Genomic DNA, 20,369 nt, shown 5'->3' on the forward strand with positions numbered 1-20,369 from the left:
GGAAGCTTCTCAATCACCAAGAAGCATCAGCATTATATTGAACCCAAAATTCAACCTCAGTTTTAATGCTCATGAAAGGCAGATACTGGTAGCACTGAATGAAAAGTGTGGCTGAAGGCATTGAGTCAGGCTCACCTTCAAACATACATGACCCTCCCCTCTGTCAAGACTTCCCTGTGCCGTCCTACAAAACCCTTACATCACTGTTAGGACTTCTGTCCCATCATTCATACCAAACTGAGTGGTGGTGGTATCATGCTTGCAAAGTCCACTCGTAGACAGAAACATAGCTACTGCTATACAAGATTGGACCAGTGCACCATATACACCAGCATCAAAGCTCTACTCTAGGAATTATTTTGGGGAAGGTCTATGGCCTATGCTACACAGGTGGTCAGACTAGATGATTCCAAAGCTAGAAAGCACCACTGTAATCTGTGACTGACAGTGACCAGTACAGATGATCCAGAGGAAGGTGTAAGAAATCCTGAAGCGGACAGCTATGGAAAAGTCTAACTTTCTCCCTAACCTCCTACAAGGCTGGTTGATGCTGCGAAGTGTGACAGTTTATATCAGTTCCAGAACTCTTTGTTTCTTTCCCCTTTGACATACATTCTCATTCGCCTCCAATCCTTTTTTGGATCCTGCTAAACTCTTGGCCTCAATAATATCCTCATGGCAATAATTTTTGCAGGTTTGTTTTGTTTAAAAAAGTATTTCCTTTTTATCAGAGATAAATGTGCTGCCTTTCAGTTTCATGGAATGTTCCCTTGTTTTTGTATTATGAAAGAATGAAAATAGCAGGGTCTCATCTATCCGATTCATTGCTTTTAAAGCCTTTATTCTGCCCCCTTCTATGGCTCCTCTCTACACAGAAAACTCCTAAGTCTTTTCACTCTTTCTTCATGTGCAAGTTTATCCATACTTCTAATAATTCAATGCTCATTTGAAATTCCTCCTTATCCTTTCCCCATTTCCATTGCATCTGTTTTGTCATAGGGATACCAGAACTGAATACTGTATGTCAGGTGAAGGTGTTCTATTAATTTAAATACTGACATTAAATTGGATAAGGAATGGGATAGAAAATGCTGGATATAGTTTAATGTTCTTTTCCAACTGCTGCAGCACAATAGGGGCTTATTTAGAGTTGTCCAAAAATACTCACATCTCCTGACTTCCTTTAAAGCCAGATTCAAACTCATTTCTGCAATATAAGAGCATTAGACCACTAAACCTAAACATGTTCATGCTTTATATACATATATTCTTTGTATGAAATTACATGAGTGGTCTTTAAGTAAATTTAATATACTGGAGTTTGGATGAAGTCCAAGTTCACAAACAGATATTACTCTTGTCCTACTCATGGTTCAATTTCTCATTATAGAAACAGTGAACAGAACTAACATACATTTCTGTGCTTTTCTAAGTTTCTCACTTTTACATTTTGTAAATATGTCCAGAGTACCTAAATGACTATTTCTGTAGCCACAGACATGATTTTCTTGAACCGACTTACTGCCTTTTTAGCCTGTGAACAGCTGAGATGTTGAAGTTATTTGCAGGGACCAAGGGAACAGTTATATAGTAATCCGATAATTTTGTGAAGACAAGCAATGGGAGTTAACTTAAGCTAAGGTAACAGATGCCTGCATATAAAAATGTAAAACTCTTACCAATCAAATACATAAGAAATTTATAATTTCTCTCTATGCAAAGCTTTCAAAATTGAAGCTAAATACATTATAGTATATTAGATCCATATACTCTTATTCCAATTTAAATAAACAAAGATTTCTTGGGAAACTGAACAGCTCAATGGATTGGTAATGAAGAATTTTTCACTTCTAGGCAACTGATTTGAATCCAGGCCAGGACAGTAGTGACCAAGAGAGACTGTCATCCAGTGAGTTTAGTGACCCATGAGAGTTATTAGAGTCAGTCCAGTTCCTAGTGGAACAGATATCTGCATCACAAAAAAACATTATCTCACCATGTTACTGTTTTGGCAAGTCCCTTCCAGATCACAAATGAAACACAGCTGCCTGTGATCTGCCTGTCCTCAGGAACCATACTGGTGACTAATCAGGTAACTTTCACACATACCCAATTCACTACTTCACATATACCAAATTCACTACTTCTATGAGCAGGTTACTCATAACTGTTCAGTCTGGGGTCTCTGACATCTTCCCTCAGAGGATCTGGTGCTGGCCACTGTCAGACACAGGGTAGAGGATTAGATGGACCATTAAGTCTGATCCAGTATGGCAATTCCTGTGCTCCTCCTTTGAAATAATGTGTCCTTTTGAGTTTTGCTGGAATTGGGATTTATTAAAACCTCAAATGTAGTCATATTTTAATTGCTTGCATTCACATCTAATTCAAGCCACATTGTGACAATTCTGACAGCCTCCTAATCCCTATTCCTCACATCAGAACAAGCACAGAAATTGCGACAACTGGCTGTCTGTCTAAGTTCAAAAGACTCAGTATTGCAAGTTGAGATTAGGGTGCACTAGCAGGTCTGGAAAAGTTTGCACTGCACAGGTCTGCATCATGCCTAGCTCAAAGTAGGCACTTATAAAAAACAACAACAAAATCCACACACATCACCACCGCCACACACACTCCTTTTCCTAAAGCATGTTGGCCAACACATTTTAATTAAGTGCTACTTAAAAACCTGTTTCTACTAGGTACTGACAAGTTTACACATTTTTAAAAAAGTGCTAAATGATTGTGCCCTACTGTTTGCCACAGCCAGCTAACAGGTGTTAAAATATAACTTGCCCTGTCCACATTAGGGATTTTAAAAGGGTTTAACACCTTTAGTTAAACAAAACCACCTTTTATCCTAGCCTAGACAAGGCCTTTCATGAGCCCCTTCATAGAATCATAGACTATCAGGGTTGGAAGGGACCCCAGAAGGTCATCGAGTCCAACCCCCTGCTCAAAGCAGGACCAATTCCCAGTTAAATCATCCCAGCCAGGGCTTTGTCAAGCCTGACCTTAAAAACCTCTAAGGAAGGAGATTCTACCACCTCCCTAGGTAACGCATTCCAGTGTTTCACCACCCTCTTAGTGAAAAAGTTTTTCCTAATATCCAATCTAAACCTTCCCCACTGCAACTTGAATTTCCACAAAGTTTGTTTTCACGCCAAGGAGGTGTCAGGACAGATTACAGGCTCCTTGGAGTCTCACCTTCCCTATTACTTTAGGGTTAAAGGAGTCCCAGAAATAAGGTTCTGGTCTAGGAATATTGACTCATTCTGCCAACCTATCTTGCTGTCCCATATATTTGAATGTACTCCTTCAGAAAAACATACAACAGACACATTCCTACTGATCAGGATAGATACCAAGAGATTCACACAGAAAGGCAGGATTTAACTACCCCGGGAAAGGTGAAGAGTGTCACCTCCACTGTGTCTTGGAAAACAAGTCAACTTGAACCATATAGCATTGTTCCAGTCAATAGTGAATAAGGCCACCCAAAAATTGATCCCTTTTAAGAGAGATACAGTCACCAGCATGAAGAGTTATTTTCACAGATAGCTGTATTTCAAAAAGAACTCAATCTGTTAACCACGTTCACGCCACTGTGTGCTGTTAGGACAGAGGGTGCGTGGTTAAATCACTCACATTGGTAGCGACTGTTCTCAAACTTCGGGTCATTGTCATTGACATCAGCAATGAAGATGGTGATTTGACAAACACCAATCAGTGGCTCCTGAGCTTGATCTGTAGCTGTAACAGAGAGCGTACACTCTCTCTGCTTCTCTCGGTCAAAGCTCTGAGTAGTAGTGATGATCCCTAGAAACAGAAACACCTTATGTGTGTTATACATACAATGCCATAACTAAGCCAGCAAAACCACATCAGGCATCACTTACACAGTAGGTAGTAGAACGGGACACGCCAGGTCCACATTGCTCAGCTTACTTGCACCACCACTGTGCAAGGTATTGATTAAACATGACTAACTTAAGGTTCCCTGTTTCTGCCACTCCTCGCAGTCACCAGCTTGCACTAACTGTGCCACTACTGTCGAGAGCCAGCATCTTTCAGGTTGGCCACTTGGACAGAGAGCTTCAGGCTAGATACCTTTTACCCCACTTCCCTCTCCCCACCCAGAAAAGAAGTTAGTTTCCCTTGTTTCCAAGAAATTTCCATGGAGGTTACTTCAACGACAACCTAAGTCAGAGTATTTCAAAGACAGCTAAGTGAAAAATCAATACCCAGCAAATGTAAGTGATATAACTAAAATCATCTTTAGTTTAAGATTTAGGTAACAGCCTCATGAAATAGGTTAAAATAGAGTAACATATTGTAGTTATGGCTAAGTTTGTCAAAGATGCACTTCCATCTGAGAATACAAGTCTCACTCTGCTAACTGCTTCTTTCTTGGCATCTCAGTTTTGTCAATTAACCTGTACCTTCTGCCCTTTCCCATCTCAGGCTTTGGTCTCTTTGTTACATAGTTGGGTCAGAGATATTTAGGTGTGAACATCCTGAATTACCATTCTGCACTGAGGGTATCTTTTGTATTTATATAGGGACAATATTTCTCTAGTTCAACACTCATGGCAGTGTTTACCACCATCTCCTTCTGGTGCGATACCCACTGTATTTGTAGTATTTTAAAACTGAATTCTGGACTTCCAATCTATATTTATCAGACATTAATCAGTTCAAAGAGTTGTTAGCTCACATCAAAGGGGTGAATATACACTCAAGTAGAACTGTAGATCCATTCATGCTTCCTCTTCTGCAAAGTACAGACTATTTATATTTCTACAGTGAGATTTGTCCCAAGGTAAAGTTAATGTTTCAGAATAGTCTTATACCCCGATAAATTGGGGTTTCTGTTTTTCCTTGCTGACTTGCCAGCTAAAGCAGTGTAGGCTTACACCCACATATTCTAGATTCTTTTACTATTTACCACATCAAATACAATTTATTTTGGATGTTAAAGATTAGCCAAAGATTTATCATATTTTACATCATGCCTATAGCATTTAAAAAAATTAAGCATGATTTCTCAATAATTTTAGTAGGATTCTGCTGTGTTCAGACTAAAGGTAAGCTTTCAGTTTCCTCAGCATTCACTTCAGACTGTTTGACGTTGGCTCAGTTCTGGAAACATAGTTCTCCACATGGCTATAGCCATTCCCTGTTAATATACCAAAGAAGCATGCACCCAAATTCACTGCAATTCTGTCTTAACATAACAGGCATAGAGCCACTTACCAGTATCTGGATCAATACTGAAGCCTGGTGAAGCTCCATCTCTGTGCATAAGCTCATATTTTACTTCTCCATTAAGTCCCAGGTCTGCATCATAGGCTTCCACCTGCAAGACGTAGGTGCCTGGGGGCTGGTTTTCTAGAACCCAGGTGCTGTCACTGTAGTAAGTGCACTACAAATAGAACAAAATATTATTACATACAGAACTATAGAAATTAGCTATGAAATGTTCCAGTGGGTTTGCAGTACATTTGAGAAGAGTGTGAAAGAAAATGTGCTTCAATTACTTAGTGCCTTAGAGAAGTGAAAAAACTTTCCTGAAAAGGAGCCTTTTCCAATTTAAATACTGAAGACTGCAGAAAACTGGGAGTATATTCCATTGTAGAGGATCTACCATACTGGCAAATATAATCCCTTAAAATCAACATTTACTACAAGCAAAGAACAACACACTGCTATAGCCCCCCTTAAAGATGGCAGTATCATCCCCAAGGTGATGATATCTATATGGAGGAGAAGGTTTACAGACAGATATCTTACCTTTCTGAAGACAGGTTTGTTGTTATTAATGTCATTAATTCCTACAATAACCACTGTAAAGCTTCTCAGAGGGGTAGGTCCCCCAGAGGCATTGTCATCTGTTGCTGTGATGTTTAATATGTATTGACGTCCTTTCAGTTTGGGTAGAGGATTCCTGCGCAGTTTGATGATGCCTAGATTTTGGAGGATAAAGTGCAATTTTACTGATAATGTAAACAAAAATGTCATATTTCTATATCACTATATTTGGGGGTGAGTTGGGATGGGGTTGGTCTTCTTCAACTGCAAACTCCTTAAGCCAGAGACCCAAGTCTTCCTGTGTTTTTTTTATAATGCCTGGCCCAACAGGGAACCTATTCTAATTTATAGAAAGCATAAAAAGACTGTATGAATGAGGTGCGGTTTTGCTTTTTTCATAATTATGTATTCAATTACTATATGAATTATTTTCAACATGAACACAAAGCAGAGCTACTGTTTGAACCTATGGCAAGGTAATGTTTTAAAACTTCTTCTCCTACCTTTCTGGCTATCCAGTTCAAAGTTGCCATCTTCATTACCTCCAGCAATCTGGTATAACACTCCATCTCCATCAGGATCTTTTGCATGTACAGCAGCCACTAAGGTACTGGGACCAGCATCTTCTGAGAGGAATGTTTTGTAACTGATGCAAAGATAAACAATCAATGCATATTTACTATCAGGATAGCTATTAATCCCATTAACAAGCTGCCAATGGTCTGAATTCTCACTGTGAATGTGATATAGTTTACCTTTGGGCATCCACAGTTTAACAAATTAAAGACTAGAGCCTTTGACTATCTAAAGAATACAGTTTTGGTTTGCAGTGTGCACTGTACGATTGTGATCCTGCAATTCTGTGCATACCTCTAAGGACCTTTTGGAAAATATCAAAAAACAAGACTCTAAACTACATGGCACACACAGTTCTCCCCTGTGGGGGGGGAGGACGAGAAAAAGAACAAACTTCACGTGACTGATGTTGGTAAAGTCTCAATACAATTATGGATTCCAGAATACCCAAATGTGAACTGCTGTGATGAGGATGGTATAAAGACCCTGTATATAGAATGGGACTGTAGATCTTAAATGTATAAATTTATTATACATATAGCCATATTATACATTATATATACATATACATATATTATACATTATAGCCATTTATTATAAATGGCTGTATTTTACATTTATGACAAAAAAGAATTTAAATTTATAACAGACAAAGGGAAAAATGCATTTTAACTAAACAGAATCCAATGAAAGTTATTTACTATGCAATCTTTTTCAGTTTACACTTGTTTTGATCAAGCATTTCATACCCATCCTCCTCTCCTTCTGGCTCAGGTGTTTAGAGGGCTAGTCATCATAAAACCAAGGCACCAGCACATCCAAAAATATTCCCTTAGAAGTTAGATCTTTCAGTCATTCCATTAAATATAGCCTAATTATGTTATCTCTGTATGTAACAATGGATCTAAGGATCCAATGTGTTATGTCACAATTAATATGTGTACTTCTTACAATCTAGAACGGGAGTTCTCAAACTGGGGGTCGGAACCCCTCAGGGGGTCGTGAGGTTATTACATGGTGGGGTTGCAAGCTGTCAGCCTCCACCCCAAACCCCGCATTGCCTCCAGCATTTATAATGGTGTTAAATATATTAAAAAGTGTTTTTAATTTATAAGGGGGGGTCGCACTCAGAGGCTTGCTATATGAAAGGGGTCACCAGTACAAAAGTTTGAGAACCACTGGAACCTGTCAGTCCAATCCCTCACACACTCATGTAAGTTATTCCACTGACTTCACTGGTAGTGGAGAGTGCTCAGAACACAAGTAGATGCTTATTAACCAGCAGGATATGCCCCTTAAGCAAAGTATAATCAGGATTATTAGTATGAATTGCAACACAGAAAACAATCCAGGGTTTAAACTCTGCTTACCCAGATTGAGAGAACACAGGTGCCTCGTCATTCACATTAGTCATTCTGATGCGCACTGATGCAGTTCCTGTCCGAGGAGGATGGCCTTTGTCCACAGCTATGACCACAAATTCATACATATGGTTTGCTCTCTCAAAGTTCAGCTGCTGGTGAGAACTGATGATCCCTTCGGGCGTGATGGAAAAGTCAGTGCTTTGAATGAAGTAGGTGATCTCAGCATTGGAGCCAGAGTCACAGTCTGTTGCAAGAACTAAAAAAAAAAAAAAAAAAAATTTGACTGACCCCAGAGACATGAGTTTGCCATGAAAGGATGTTCCAAAATGCAGCATGACATTGTTTGTACAAGTAGTTAATACTGAATTATCACACAATCAATAGACAGTTGGAACAATATCAGCCATAAATAGTGTTTCTGCTGTGATGGGGACAACAAACCCCATGCAACACACAGAGCCACAAAGGGGTTAAGAACCCTCCTTGCCTACAAACAGCAAAATCAAACCTGCCCCAGGTCAGCTGTGAGAAATGTCAATAATGGAGAGAGGCCCACCACGGTTGTAGCTAATGAGGGCAAGCCGAAGTATAAAAAGGGAGAAACAGGAAGCAAGGGGACAGAAAAGCTTGGGACTTCAATTGGGCAACAATTCTCTGCAAGAAGAGCTAGCACCAGGCTGCCTCCAAGAGAGCACAAGGAAAGGAGCTGTGGACGAAAGTCTTGAGGGCCAAGGGCTTTTTGTCTCATTTCTGTTGTTATGTTTGTGGAGTCAGCTTTTTTTTTTTTTTAATTTGATTTAAGCAATCGCTGTTGCGTCAAGGCCCGAGGGGCTTGTCTGCACCGGCACTTTACAGCGCTGCAACTTTCTCGCTCGGGGGTGCGAAAAAACACACCCCTGAGCACAGCAAGTTTCAGCGCTGTGCCCCTCATGGAGGTTGGGTTTTTTAAGATCGCTGGGAGAGCTGTCTCCCAGTGCTCTGCTGCGACCACACAAGCCATGTTAAAGCCTTGCTGCGTGTTCATCACTGTTGACCCTCCCACCCAACTCTCTCTGGGGATGCCTTTCAAATGTAATTAGCTATGTCATAGCTAACATTTTTTTTAATTAACTGCTGCTTAAAGGTACAAGGTGTGATTAAATGTTCTTCTCCAGTAAATGTTTATTCACAGTACTCAATGTCCCATCGGTTCAGAGGCCCGCGAGTCTATCAAACAAAGAGCTGGAGTTTACACTGTTGTAACAAAAGTGATCTTAAAAGAGTAGCACTGTCTCTTAATTGCCATGCTGTTTTTCTCACCGAATGAAGAGGCTTCACATCACACCAACACTGGGCTGGCGTCAATTTAAACCAACTCATTAATCCAGTTGGTAGATCTGAGGGCTTTTATCTCAAAGTTAAACACTTCAGAACACCCAGATGTGATGATGCAGATGCACTCTGACAGAGCAAGCAGCATGCATATGTGATGTTTAAACTAACAGATGGAAACTGTTGCTTTTTCAAAATGAAAACATAGAATAACTATTGAAGGAACAATGATAAATAACAGACCTATTTACTCAAAATATAAAAGGGAAAAAATAAATAAAAGACATTAAAGTGAAGAGTGAAAGCCTGTGAAATGCTAAAGTATAGCATGTAGAAATATATTTTCCATATCTACCTTTTTGTAAGTTATTAGATCCAGAGAACTCCATTTCACTTAAAAAGGACACTATTGTAGCTTCCAACATTTAGATTTTTTAAAATTTGATTGTAAGAGATTTTTTTAAAACCATATTGTGAATATAAATGTTTTCATTACATTAAATCTAACCCCCCCCCCCCCGGCTTAACAGATAAACAATTTCTTGCAACATTATGAATTCAAACATATGACAGCTCAAGGAAGACTGAAATAAAAGTGGCTTAAAATAGTTGTACAAAATCAGTTTCATTTTCCAAGGTGAAATATAAAAAGAGTGAAACACTTAACTATTTTCTATTAATTCAAACAATTCATTCAGATTTAATCTATGATGTTATTTGTAACATAAGTATATGAAATTTAGGCTGACAACGTCCTTGCAATTATGATGCTATTTTGGTATACAGATATCTTCTGTTGCTCTAATCTTTCAACAGCTGACATTTCTATTGCACTTTTATCTTCTTGTTCACTCCAAAGTTTATATTCAAAGTAACAACATACGCATGTCCAAGGCACACAATGTCGAACGATAAACCACATGCATAGCAATATATACTGCATGTGCTTTTCAAAAGTTTGTTCCTTCACCACATTTTAATTCGACTGCACCATGGTAAAACCTATTTTATAAAACCTGTGAATGCCATGTGTATGGACAAACCACAGTGCCTGCCTATTTGAAGAGATTTCAGCCTTTCTGTAATGGAGTGTGAAACAGAAAAATAACTGTAATTGATTGAAGACAAGAGATGGCCAAATTAAATCAGCGTCACTAACGGGGCGTGAGCCTAGGTTGCTGTGCAGTCAGCTGCAAGAGATGTCCATGTGAGGAAGGGTTTCGGATGACCGGGAGGGTGTGCTGCAGAAGTGGAAGAGATGCTGATGCTATGTTTTATTTTACTTGTTGCCACTCTGTTACAGACAGACAATGACATTCCTTCCCTGCCTACAGGGTATCAGGCCTCACCTCCAGGCATCAGGGAGGTGAGCTATTCCTTCCTTGAGTATATGTCTAAGAGACATTAGACCACTGATGTCCCTGAGTCCCTGCACTGATACTTTATATAGGGTGCTGGGCACAAAACAGTCAGCCGACAGGAAACTACAACTAGTAGGGAACGCCACAGCTTGCCTTCTCAGCCACGCAAGTTACCATGAGCACATAAAACTTGTCCTCCTCTCACTACACTGGTTCTCCATAGAATATTGCTTCCAGTTCAAGATCTCGGTCCTCCTCTTCAAGGCATTCAATGGTCTAGGCTCAAGATACCTAGAAGGTCATCTCAAGCCTTAAGAGAATGTCAACAGTTCTGCTCCTCTGGAACAATGCAACTATCTACTGCATAGGAGATATCTGTGTAGGAGACAGATTTCTCCGGGGGTCAGTCCATGACTATGGCTTGAAATCCTGCAGAATATAAGAACTACACTCAAACCTCACCACCCTCCATTCCAAGTGCAAGGCACACTTCTTCACCCTGACTTAAAAAGAAAGAGACACCATGCAGCACATTATACACATAATAAAACCCCACAAAAAGTATTCCCTCTTGAGAGAGAAAGAAGAAAAAAAAAAACGTATGACAGATGTTAGTCACATCCTTTAATGCGCTTTTGGAAGGTACTCAGATACCATGGTGGTGGGCATGGTAAACAATTTAATTGATCAGATTATATAGACTACAGTCACAAGTTAATTCTTGTGAGAAGACGGAATAAGAGGTAGCAGAGAAATGATCACCTTGCAACAGAGATGTGCCAACTGGGATGGTTTCAGGAATGTTGTCACGGCTGTAAATGGAGTGCTGGAATTCTGGAGAGCAGTCATTGTCATCAGTGATGTGAACTGTCACCTGTTTGGGACAGGAGGCAGAAGAAAAAAGACTAAACAGAAAATGATAGGTGTCTGCTGAAGAGTGGCCCACCAGGACTGACCTGCTGCTTTTTAGAAATGAAATGTGAGAGTGCACGGATGTACTGGCTCTGGTCAGCCTTGTTAGTTTTTACCCCTTTCACTCACATCTGATCACTCAATGCATTTACTTTTACAAAATATTTTCATTTCCATTTTAAAGTAATGTTCATTGGGCACTAAAACTTCTTGGTACAATGTAGCACTGCAAAATATTTGCTATGAAATCTGCAAACCTCAAAATCAGGTTTTTCACATTTTATACTTTACAAACTTGGTCCAATTTCAGGCAAGGTATTCCCCCTTCTGCCATTTAAAAAAACATCAGAATCAGGACCACTCGATTGGAAGTGTCCTATTTTCATAAAAAATTAATGTAATTTTTTTAAAAACTCAAAAGCTAAAATTTTGGCTAAAAAAAAATCAATTCTCACATCTTAATGCATGAAATGTTATGTTTCAATCTGAAATCAGCATTACAGAAAAAGCTTTGGCTTTGGAGTAATAAGTGGACCAGGAAAAGTTATAGATACTTTGTCATATTTTTGCTATTTTTGCTCAGCACATTGTAGTTCATAAGGCATCACAGTCATACATCTCTGAGTCTGAGTATCTAGGTACTTATTGCACCTATTACTGTAATATCTCTAAACTGCCCTCAGACATTATCAAACTCATTCCCACAACACCTCTGTGAGTAAGAAAGCAGCAAATCTGTTTTTTCTGAACAGATTATGTTTTTAAAATTAAGGCAAAGATAAAATGTTCCTTGGACAATGTCACACAGGAAGTATTTTTGCAGACCCAGAAACTGAACCCAGATCTGATTCTCAGTCCAGTGCCTTGAAAATAAAACCATCCTCCCTCCCAATCTACACACAGCTTTGTGTTATTTAGATTATCAGTGTATGTAATGAGATCACTAAATACAGTCTTGATGGAGGAAATAGCGACCATAGTTAGGTGATTCATTGTATTCATGTAAAGCCAAGTGATTCATTGTACCTCAGTTACACTGCTAAGCCAGCTCTCAGCTTCCACTGCTTTCACGAGAAAGTGATAAAGATGGTGCTCGCTCTCATAATCCACTGTATGGGTCAAACTGAGCTCTCCACTCTCCTGGCTCAGGCTGAAAAGGCCACTGGGGTTCATCAGCAGGGTGTAAGAAAGAGGCTGGTTCTGGAAGGAAACAGCCTCCACAACTGCTACTCTGTGAAGAACAATAGCATAGTCATTAGCCAATCTGCTACCGTCTGTTTCACTAGGAGTCAGATGGCAGATTATGCCACATAGCCCAGTTACTGAAAAGTGCAGGACTGGCCCCTGCAAATATCTTCTAATACTTTATCTGGTCTACATTTAAAATGACTCTTGGAGAAGGGACTCTGCCACTCCCCTGGGGACGCTATTCCACACTATATCAGATCTTGGGTAACAATTTGCCTTTTCTTCATTTCAACCCATTATTCCCAATCACCTGACTAAACATTTACTCCTTCTTTGGTATTTACACCCTTCAAATCCTTGCAGACCATTAAGTTTTCTACCTTAGTGATTGTGTAGCTAAACTACACATATTTCTTTTAATGTTTCTTCAGAAGCTGGGATTGAAAACATCTTAACCAGACACTTACTGGACAGAAGTAGATACGGAAGACAAAGGAGAAAGGGCCCACCAGTGCGGTCCAGGACAATGACCTGGTGAGAAACCCAGCCCCTGCTTCCAGAGTTGCTGGGAAGGAGAAAGGGGCTGGGATTTTACCAGGTACTGTCACTGCCTTGTTTGGAACTCCATTGTAGATACCAACCTCTGGCTAGTATGTCCCATTTTATTTGAAGTGCTATCCCCCTCTACTCTGCAGGACAGGAGAGGAATTGTGTACCTTCATGATCAGAGCCTCTGAAGAGGTAGCAGGTAGGCCTCCATCACTTGACTGCTTCTCCAGCCTACTTTCTCCTCCCCTGCAACTAACTCCAGCATCTGCCTCTTCTGATACTCAAAAGCTTTTCAGTTCAATGCTGCTCAGAGGCTTCTGAATAGCAGCAATAAAACAGACCAGTCTTGTCAGCATCACTCTCCTGCTGCTTGGCAAAGCTATTCTGTAGCAGCGGCAGTGAAGCCAGACTTACCTGAATCTGTTTACGTTAGGACTGTCAAGTGATTAAACAAATTGATCACAATTAATCACGCTGTTAAACAATAGAATACCATTTATTTAAATATTTTTGGATGTTTTCCACATTTTCAAATATATTGATTTCAATTTCAACACAGAATACAAAGTGTACAGTGCTCACTTAAAAAATAAATTATAAATATTTGCACTCTAAAAATAAAAAAAATAGTATTTTTCAATTCACCTAATACAAGTACTGTATCTCTTTCTCATGAAAGTTGAACTTACTAATGTAGAATTATGCACAAAAAATAACTTCGCTCAAAATAAAACAATGTAAAACTTTAGAGCCTACAAGTCTACTCAGTCCTACTTCTTGTTCAGCCAATCACTCAGACAAACAAGTCTGTTTACATTTATGGGAGCTAATGTAGCCATCATCACAAGATACTTATGTGCCAGATGCGCTAAAGATTCATATGTCCCTTCATGCTTCAACCACCGTGCCTGAGGGCATGCTTCCAAGCTGACGATGCTTCTTAAAAAAATCATGCGTTAATTAAATTTGTGACTGAACTCTTTGGGGGAGAATTGTATGTCTCCTGCTCTGTGTTTTACCAGCATTCTGCCATATATTTCATGTTATAGCAGTCTCAGATGATGACCCAGCATGATGTTCATTTTAACAACATTCACTGCCGATTTGACAAAATGCATATAAGGTACTAATGTGAGATTTCTAAAGATAGCTACAGCACTCAACCCAAGGTTTAAGAATCTGAAGTGCCTTCCAATATCTGAGAGGGATGAGGTGTGGAGCTTGCTTTCAGAAGTCTTAAAAGAGCAACACTCTGATGCAGAAACTACAGAACCCGAACCACCAAAAAAGAAAATCAATCTTCTGCTCATGACATCTGACTCAGATGATGAAAATGAACGTGTTCCAGTCTGTACTGCTTTGGATTGTTATCGGGCAGAACCCATCATCAGCATGGACACATGTCCTATGGAACGGTGGTTGAAGCATGAAGGGACATATGAATCTTTAGTGCATCTGGTGTGTAAATATCTTGCAACACCAGCTACAATAGTGCCATCTGAACGCCTGTTCTCACTTTCAGGTGACATTGTAAACAAGACGCAGGCAGCATTATCTCCCGTAAATGTAAACAAAGTTGTTTGTCTGAGCGATTGGCTGAACAAGAAGTAGGACTGAGTGGACTTGTAGGCACTAAAGTTTTACATTGTTTTGTTTTTGAGTGCAGTTATATAATGTGACAGGGTCGGGCCAGATGGCTACAGGAGAGTAATAGAAGGCAGATGTATTAGCCCCAGGTTAAGTAGGTCCCTTTTCCCTGGGTAAGGTAACAGGGAAGGTTCCAGAACAATCAGGAACCTTCTGGAGACAATTAAGATGACAGGCTGATTAGAACACCTGCAGCCAATCAAGAAGCTGCTAGAATCAATTAAGGCAGGCTATTTAGGGCACCTGGGTTTAAAAAGGAGCTCACTTCAGTTTGTGGGGCGCATGTAAGGAGCTGGGAGCAAGAGGCGCTAGGAGCTGAGAGTGAGAACACATACTGTTGGAGGACTGAGGAGTACAAGCATTATCAGACACCAGGAGGAAGGTCCTATGGTGAGGATAAAGAAGGTGTTGGGAGGAGGCCATGGGGAAGTAGCCCAGGGAGTTGCTGCTGTTGCACAGCTGTTCCAGGAGGCACTCTAGACAGCTGTATTCCACAGGGCCCTGGGCTGGAACCCGGAGTAGAAGGCGGGCCCGGGTTCCCCCCAAACCTCCCAACTCCTGGTCAGACACAGGAGGAGTTGACCTGGACTGTGGGTTCATGAAAACGGCCAAACTGAGGGCTGCTGTGAAGTAGAGGCATCCAAGGCGAGCAAATCCGCCAATAAGCGCAAGACCCACCAAAGTAGAGGAGGAACTTTGTCACAATAACCAAACAAAAATCTACGTTTGTAAATTGCACTTTCACGATAAAGAGATTGCACTACAGTACTTGTCTAAGGTGAACTGAAAAATACTATTTATTTTGTTTATCATTTTTACAGTGCAAATATTTGTAATAAAAATAATATAAAGTGAGCATTGTACACTTGTATTCTGTGTTGTAATTGAAATCAGTATATTTGAAAATGTAGGAAAACATCCAAAATATTTAATAAATTTTGATTGGTATTCTACTGTTTAACAGTGGGATTAAAACTGTGATTAATCACCACTCTTTGTTTTTTAGTTAATCATGTGAGTTAACTGCGATTGACAGCCCTAGTTTACATTGAATACACGTTTGGAAGATTTTCTTCACAATCTAGAAAAAATAAGCTTCCCCTTCCCCCACCTCTCCCCTCTTCCCCCACTTTACTTGGCAACTTGAAATCTAGTCCATTAAAAAACATTGGATTACTTTCAGGTATTTATTTATTTAGATTTAAAATAGAAGACTCCTATCTAAGGCTCCAGGCACTAACATCATGATTCACTACAACCCCAGCAGCATCAATCATTTCAGCAGGAACTCAGTCAACCAGCCCCTACAGAAATTCCTTCTAATCCCTTCATCACTGTAAGAGGCATACCTTCAGCCCCCTCTATAAACCCTATAAAACCAACAGCTTTTTCTACGCCTGCCTCTAAGTCTCCTTGACAATTTTTATGGCTTTACTAACACATTTTAAAAATCTTTTCCTCTCCTTGTTGCGAAGTGAAAAACCCATATAGAGGCAGGACACCAACTGACTATGTTGGGGATGTGTGCAAAGCAAGAACATTGAAAAAATAGAAAGTATTTGTCCCTAATGTCTTTGTCACAGTAATCTTTATGTGCCATGTGTAACAGTAAAAATAAATGTAGACAGAAGTGTGATTTTTGAAGTTAATGGTCTCTCTTTAAATTTTACCAAGTGGTCCCATGCTTGCCTGTCATTAGTGAGTGGAGCTTTCAAGAGCGGCTCATGAATCAAATCCCCCTCAGCCTTTTTAATTTTGTCGTCTCCTCTAAATTCACTTCAATCTGCCTACAAATTTCAGAACTAAAAGGGTCTGAAGAGGACATCAGCACAGACAGAGGCTTTGGTTGGTTGGGTTTTTAAATGTAAACTTCTGCTAAGAGGAGATTAAATACAATTAAATTAACTTATCATTGGCCACACTGCTAGAGATAATTTTAATTACTATTCTGTCACCTACAGAACACTGAACGCTCACACGAACCCACATAGGCATCATAACAAAATAGGTACTGTTATAGCAAGTTTCCTTTTCAAAGCACAGTCCAAACACAAATCCTTACAGCCTCTGAGACAGATAGGCAGACAAAAAAGAAAAAAAAATCCTTATTCCAATAACTGCAGCATTTGAAAGCAATAAATAGGGACCACTTGGCAAGTACTATTGGGATAATCCTTTAATTTTCACTGAAATCCATTTAGTTTGGAGAAAGTGTTTGGAATCACAGAACACAGAGAAAAAGAAACATTTTAACAAAAGTCAAGGACCCTAACAAAAGTCAGGGACCCTCTCTCCTAAAGGGAGATGTTTGGCATGTGTGCATTTTTCAGGAAGGGGTGGAGGATGGAAGGCATTTCAGAGATGTAATGATTTGTCCTAGCCAAATCAGTGCCAGAGCTGGGATTTGAATCCCATACTTTCTGTTCCCAGCCTAGTGTTCGGTTCATTGTGCTATGCTGCTCCTCCATTTGAAAGAGTCACATTTTCCTTTTGAACTGCAATACAGGACTATCAATGCAAGTGTAGCCCTGTAAACAAACAACACTGGTTGCAAATGAGACACTATGTGGTACTCCACAAAGTTTCTCTCAGAGCACTGGACACTGGCTTTCTTCCACTTACTTTTCTCCTGCTGGAGTACTTTCAGGGACAAAGACGCTGTAGGACACGTTAGTAAACTGGGGAAGTCTGGAGCCAACCAGGATAGAGATGGAGGCATAAGGACTTTTGTTGCCATATTCATCAGTGGCCTGCACTGTGACCACATATTCCTTATTCCAAGGTAAAGGCAAACCGGTTGTCATTATAATACCTGTATCCATATCAACTTCAAATCGCTCTTCGCCACCTATCAATAGATGTACAGAAACCATTCTAGTAGAGGCATCAGAGTAAGAACATTCATTTGCATCTTCATTACCTTTAAGCTTCGGCTTCAAATCCCTCACTTTTCTCTACACATTCTCCCTTTTTTTTTTAAACCCATTCTTTATTTTACCCCTTGTTCATACTGTGCATTGTGGGAGAGACAGTATACATATGTTATATACGGACAATGGACTTGGTGTTAAACGCCAGTTTCCTCAATACTGTGCACTAACACAAAACACCCAGGACACAACTCTAGCTCTAAGGCTAGCTGTCTTGTGCCCTCATTCAGCAGCCTTCAGGCTTATGCACTACAGAGCTATATTGGACATGTGCTCATTATCTAACCCTAACTCTAACCATGGGTATGGGGCACTGCAAATTGGTATGCTGTCATTGCAGCTCCCAAGGTCAATTCTGCACAGATCTCAAAAAAAGTAGCCCTCCCCATCCTGAAATTCTCTCACCACCACTGGTCAGCCCTGTCTGCAAAACAATTCTTTCCCACTAATCCATAGTGGCTTCTCAGCCACCAAAATGGCACTGAATGCTGTGTTGGTGATCCAGCTCAGGATACCCCTCCCCCAAGAACACTACATCCTCAGTTCCTAGCAAACCACCTCCGTGTGTTCAGACAATGTGAACTGAGAATGGAACAGGCATCCCATGTGCATGCTAAACAGCATGAGCCCTAGGATTGTTTTCACTGTGAATTGTGGGAAGTCAGGTGGGTTGAATTTTACTTTTTTTTTTAAATTCCATGTTTCCACTGTCTCTGTCGCATATTTCCTTTCCAGGTGGTCTTGGGCCATTTTCTGATTCCTGTCTGCCAACATGGACCCAGCAATGCTCCACACACTAGGACGACTGCTTGGGCTGTATTACAGCAGTCAAAGCTAGATGAATTTGGCATTGGACTTTGCCTGCCTCACCCTCGAGCAGACGATGTGGGAGCAGAAGAATATTCTACAGCAGCAGCAGCTCCTCTGGCAGCAGGAGAGCACTCGGAAGAGGTGGCAGATGGAAGAGGACAACGATCCAAGCTGGATCGCCTACACAGCAGGTAGTACCATGTCTGGGCCTGAGAAGCCAGCATGGATTGATGGGAGAGGATCATTCTGCAGACTGGAGCTGAGCAGCAGTGGTGGCCGAATTTCAGGATGGGGAGGGTCTAACTTTGTGATCGGTGAAGAACTGACCTTGGAGCTTCAATGACAGTGTAGCAACGTGTAGTGCTCCATATCTGTGGAGAAGCAGGTATGCCATTGCCCTGTGGAAGCTCGCAACCCTAGAGTACTACTGGTTTGTAGCCAACCAATTTGGCATGGGGTGATCAACTGTTGGCGACATTCTCAAGCAGGTCTGCTGTGTCTCTGATAAAGTGATATCTAACAGGATCCTAAAGCTGGGTAATGCTCTGGAGATGGTTGATGGCTTTGCACACATACAGTTTCCAAACTGTACTGGGGCAATTGATAGAACATGGGTGCCCACCATTCGTTCCCCCACTACAGCACAGAATTTATAAAACCAGAAAGGGGTATTTCTTCTTGATGGGAGATTTACAGACAAAAATGCAGGGTGGTCTGGAAGGGTACAAGATTCTAAGATCTTTTAGCCCTCAGTTCTGTTTAGATTAATGGAGAAATGAATGTTTGCTCCCAGGACCACTGTAGACATTAATGGTGTGAAGGTAGTTTGGTTATTGTGGAAGACTTGTCTTATCCTGTTATGCCCTGACTAATGAAGCCATACACAGGCCACTTGGACGGCAGGAAGGAACACTAACTATTGCCCGAGCAGTTCCCTTACAGCAGTCGAGTGTGCATTTGGCAGTTTAAAGGCAGATGGCACTGTTTATGGAACAGGTTGGAAGCAGCTGGAAAAAAAAGAGGTTAGGACCATTCAATGCCTGTTGTGCGTTGCACAACATTTGTGAAAGCAAGGGAGAAAGCCTTAACAATGGGTGGGAAGTGGAGGTTCGGTGACTTGCTTGGTGGTTCAAGCAGCCAGCAAGGCGTCCTGTAGAAAATGCTGACACCCAGGGGAATATTGTCAGGGATGTCATATTTTAAGTCTCCTGCCTGAACATGTGCAGTTGTAAGCCCATGGGGGAGGGGGAACTGTTGGGATACATTTCAAGCATTGGGGTGTAATGTATGAGTGGTGGAAGTAGAATGCTCTCTATGTACTTCTGAAAACCCCTATAAAGTATTTCAGCTTTATTTAACGGATTTTCATAATTAAGTGTAATAAGGACTCCTCATGAATTGACTAAAATAATTTTAATTATGAAAGAACAAAACCAAAAATCTAGTTTTTATTGAACTAATGGAAAAAATGATGTTTTTGTATTTTCAAATACATTTACCTAAACAGTTTACTAATCAACAAATCTCTAATTAAAGCAACAGTGCAAACAAAACTCAAAGTGCACCAGTGCAAATGGTGCAAACACAACCTGGGGGGTGGCTGGTTGCCTTACAGTTACAGGTGAGTATAAGCCAGCCCGCTGCCTCTTCTTGCCCGCATGGGGTCTAGAGTTAAGTGATGTGGCTCAAAACTTTCAGGGGCGCTGCTGGACTCAAAGAAGTGCTGGGCTCCCAGGAGCCAGTGTTCTCAGTGCCCCGAGGTTATTTTGAGAGGGGAACGGCCGCTGGTAGCGCTGCTGCAAGAGTATGGTGGGGAGGACTTGCCGCTCATCCCAGCGCCCAGTATTGCCAAGGTTGCAAAGGACATGGCTGGATCCCAAATTCCAAGCCTGCAGGGCCTGCTGGCCTAA

At 40.7% G+C, this 20,369-nt stretch overlaps 1 protein-coding gene across 1 annotated transcript in view; it reads right to left on the reverse strand.

Annotated features, from left to right (window-relative positions):
• LOC311515473 (neural-cadherin-like) overlaps nt 1–20,369 on the reverse strand; it is a 90,568-nt gene that overhangs the window by 34,957 nt on the left and 35,242 nt on the right. The window contains exons 3-10 of the mRNA XM_084618558.1: nt 17,342–17,567; nt 12,362–12,566; nt 11,186–11,297; nt 7,758–8,007; nt 6,315–6,457; nt 5,794–5,966; nt 5,257–5,425; nt 3,649–3,819 (exon numbers count right to left, since the gene is read on the reverse strand). Coding sequence (XP_084474684.1) covers nt 3,649–3,819; nt 5,257–5,425; nt 5,794–5,966; nt 6,315–6,457; nt 7,758–8,007; nt 11,186–11,297; nt 12,362–12,566; nt 17,342–17,567 — 1,449 coding nt within the window. The remainder of the gene's footprint in view (nt 1–3,648; nt 3,820–5,256; nt 5,426–5,793; nt 5,967–6,314; nt 6,458–7,757; nt 8,008–11,185; nt 11,298–12,361; nt 12,567–17,341; nt 17,568–20,369) is intronic.

Source organism: Lepidochelys olivacea (genome assembly GCF_965140295.1).
Source record: "Lepidochelys olivacea isolate rLepOli2 genome assembly, chromosome: 2".
In the NCBI taxonomy this organism is placed as follows: Eukaryota; Metazoa; Chordata; order Testudines; family Cheloniidae; genus Lepidochelys; species Lepidochelys olivacea.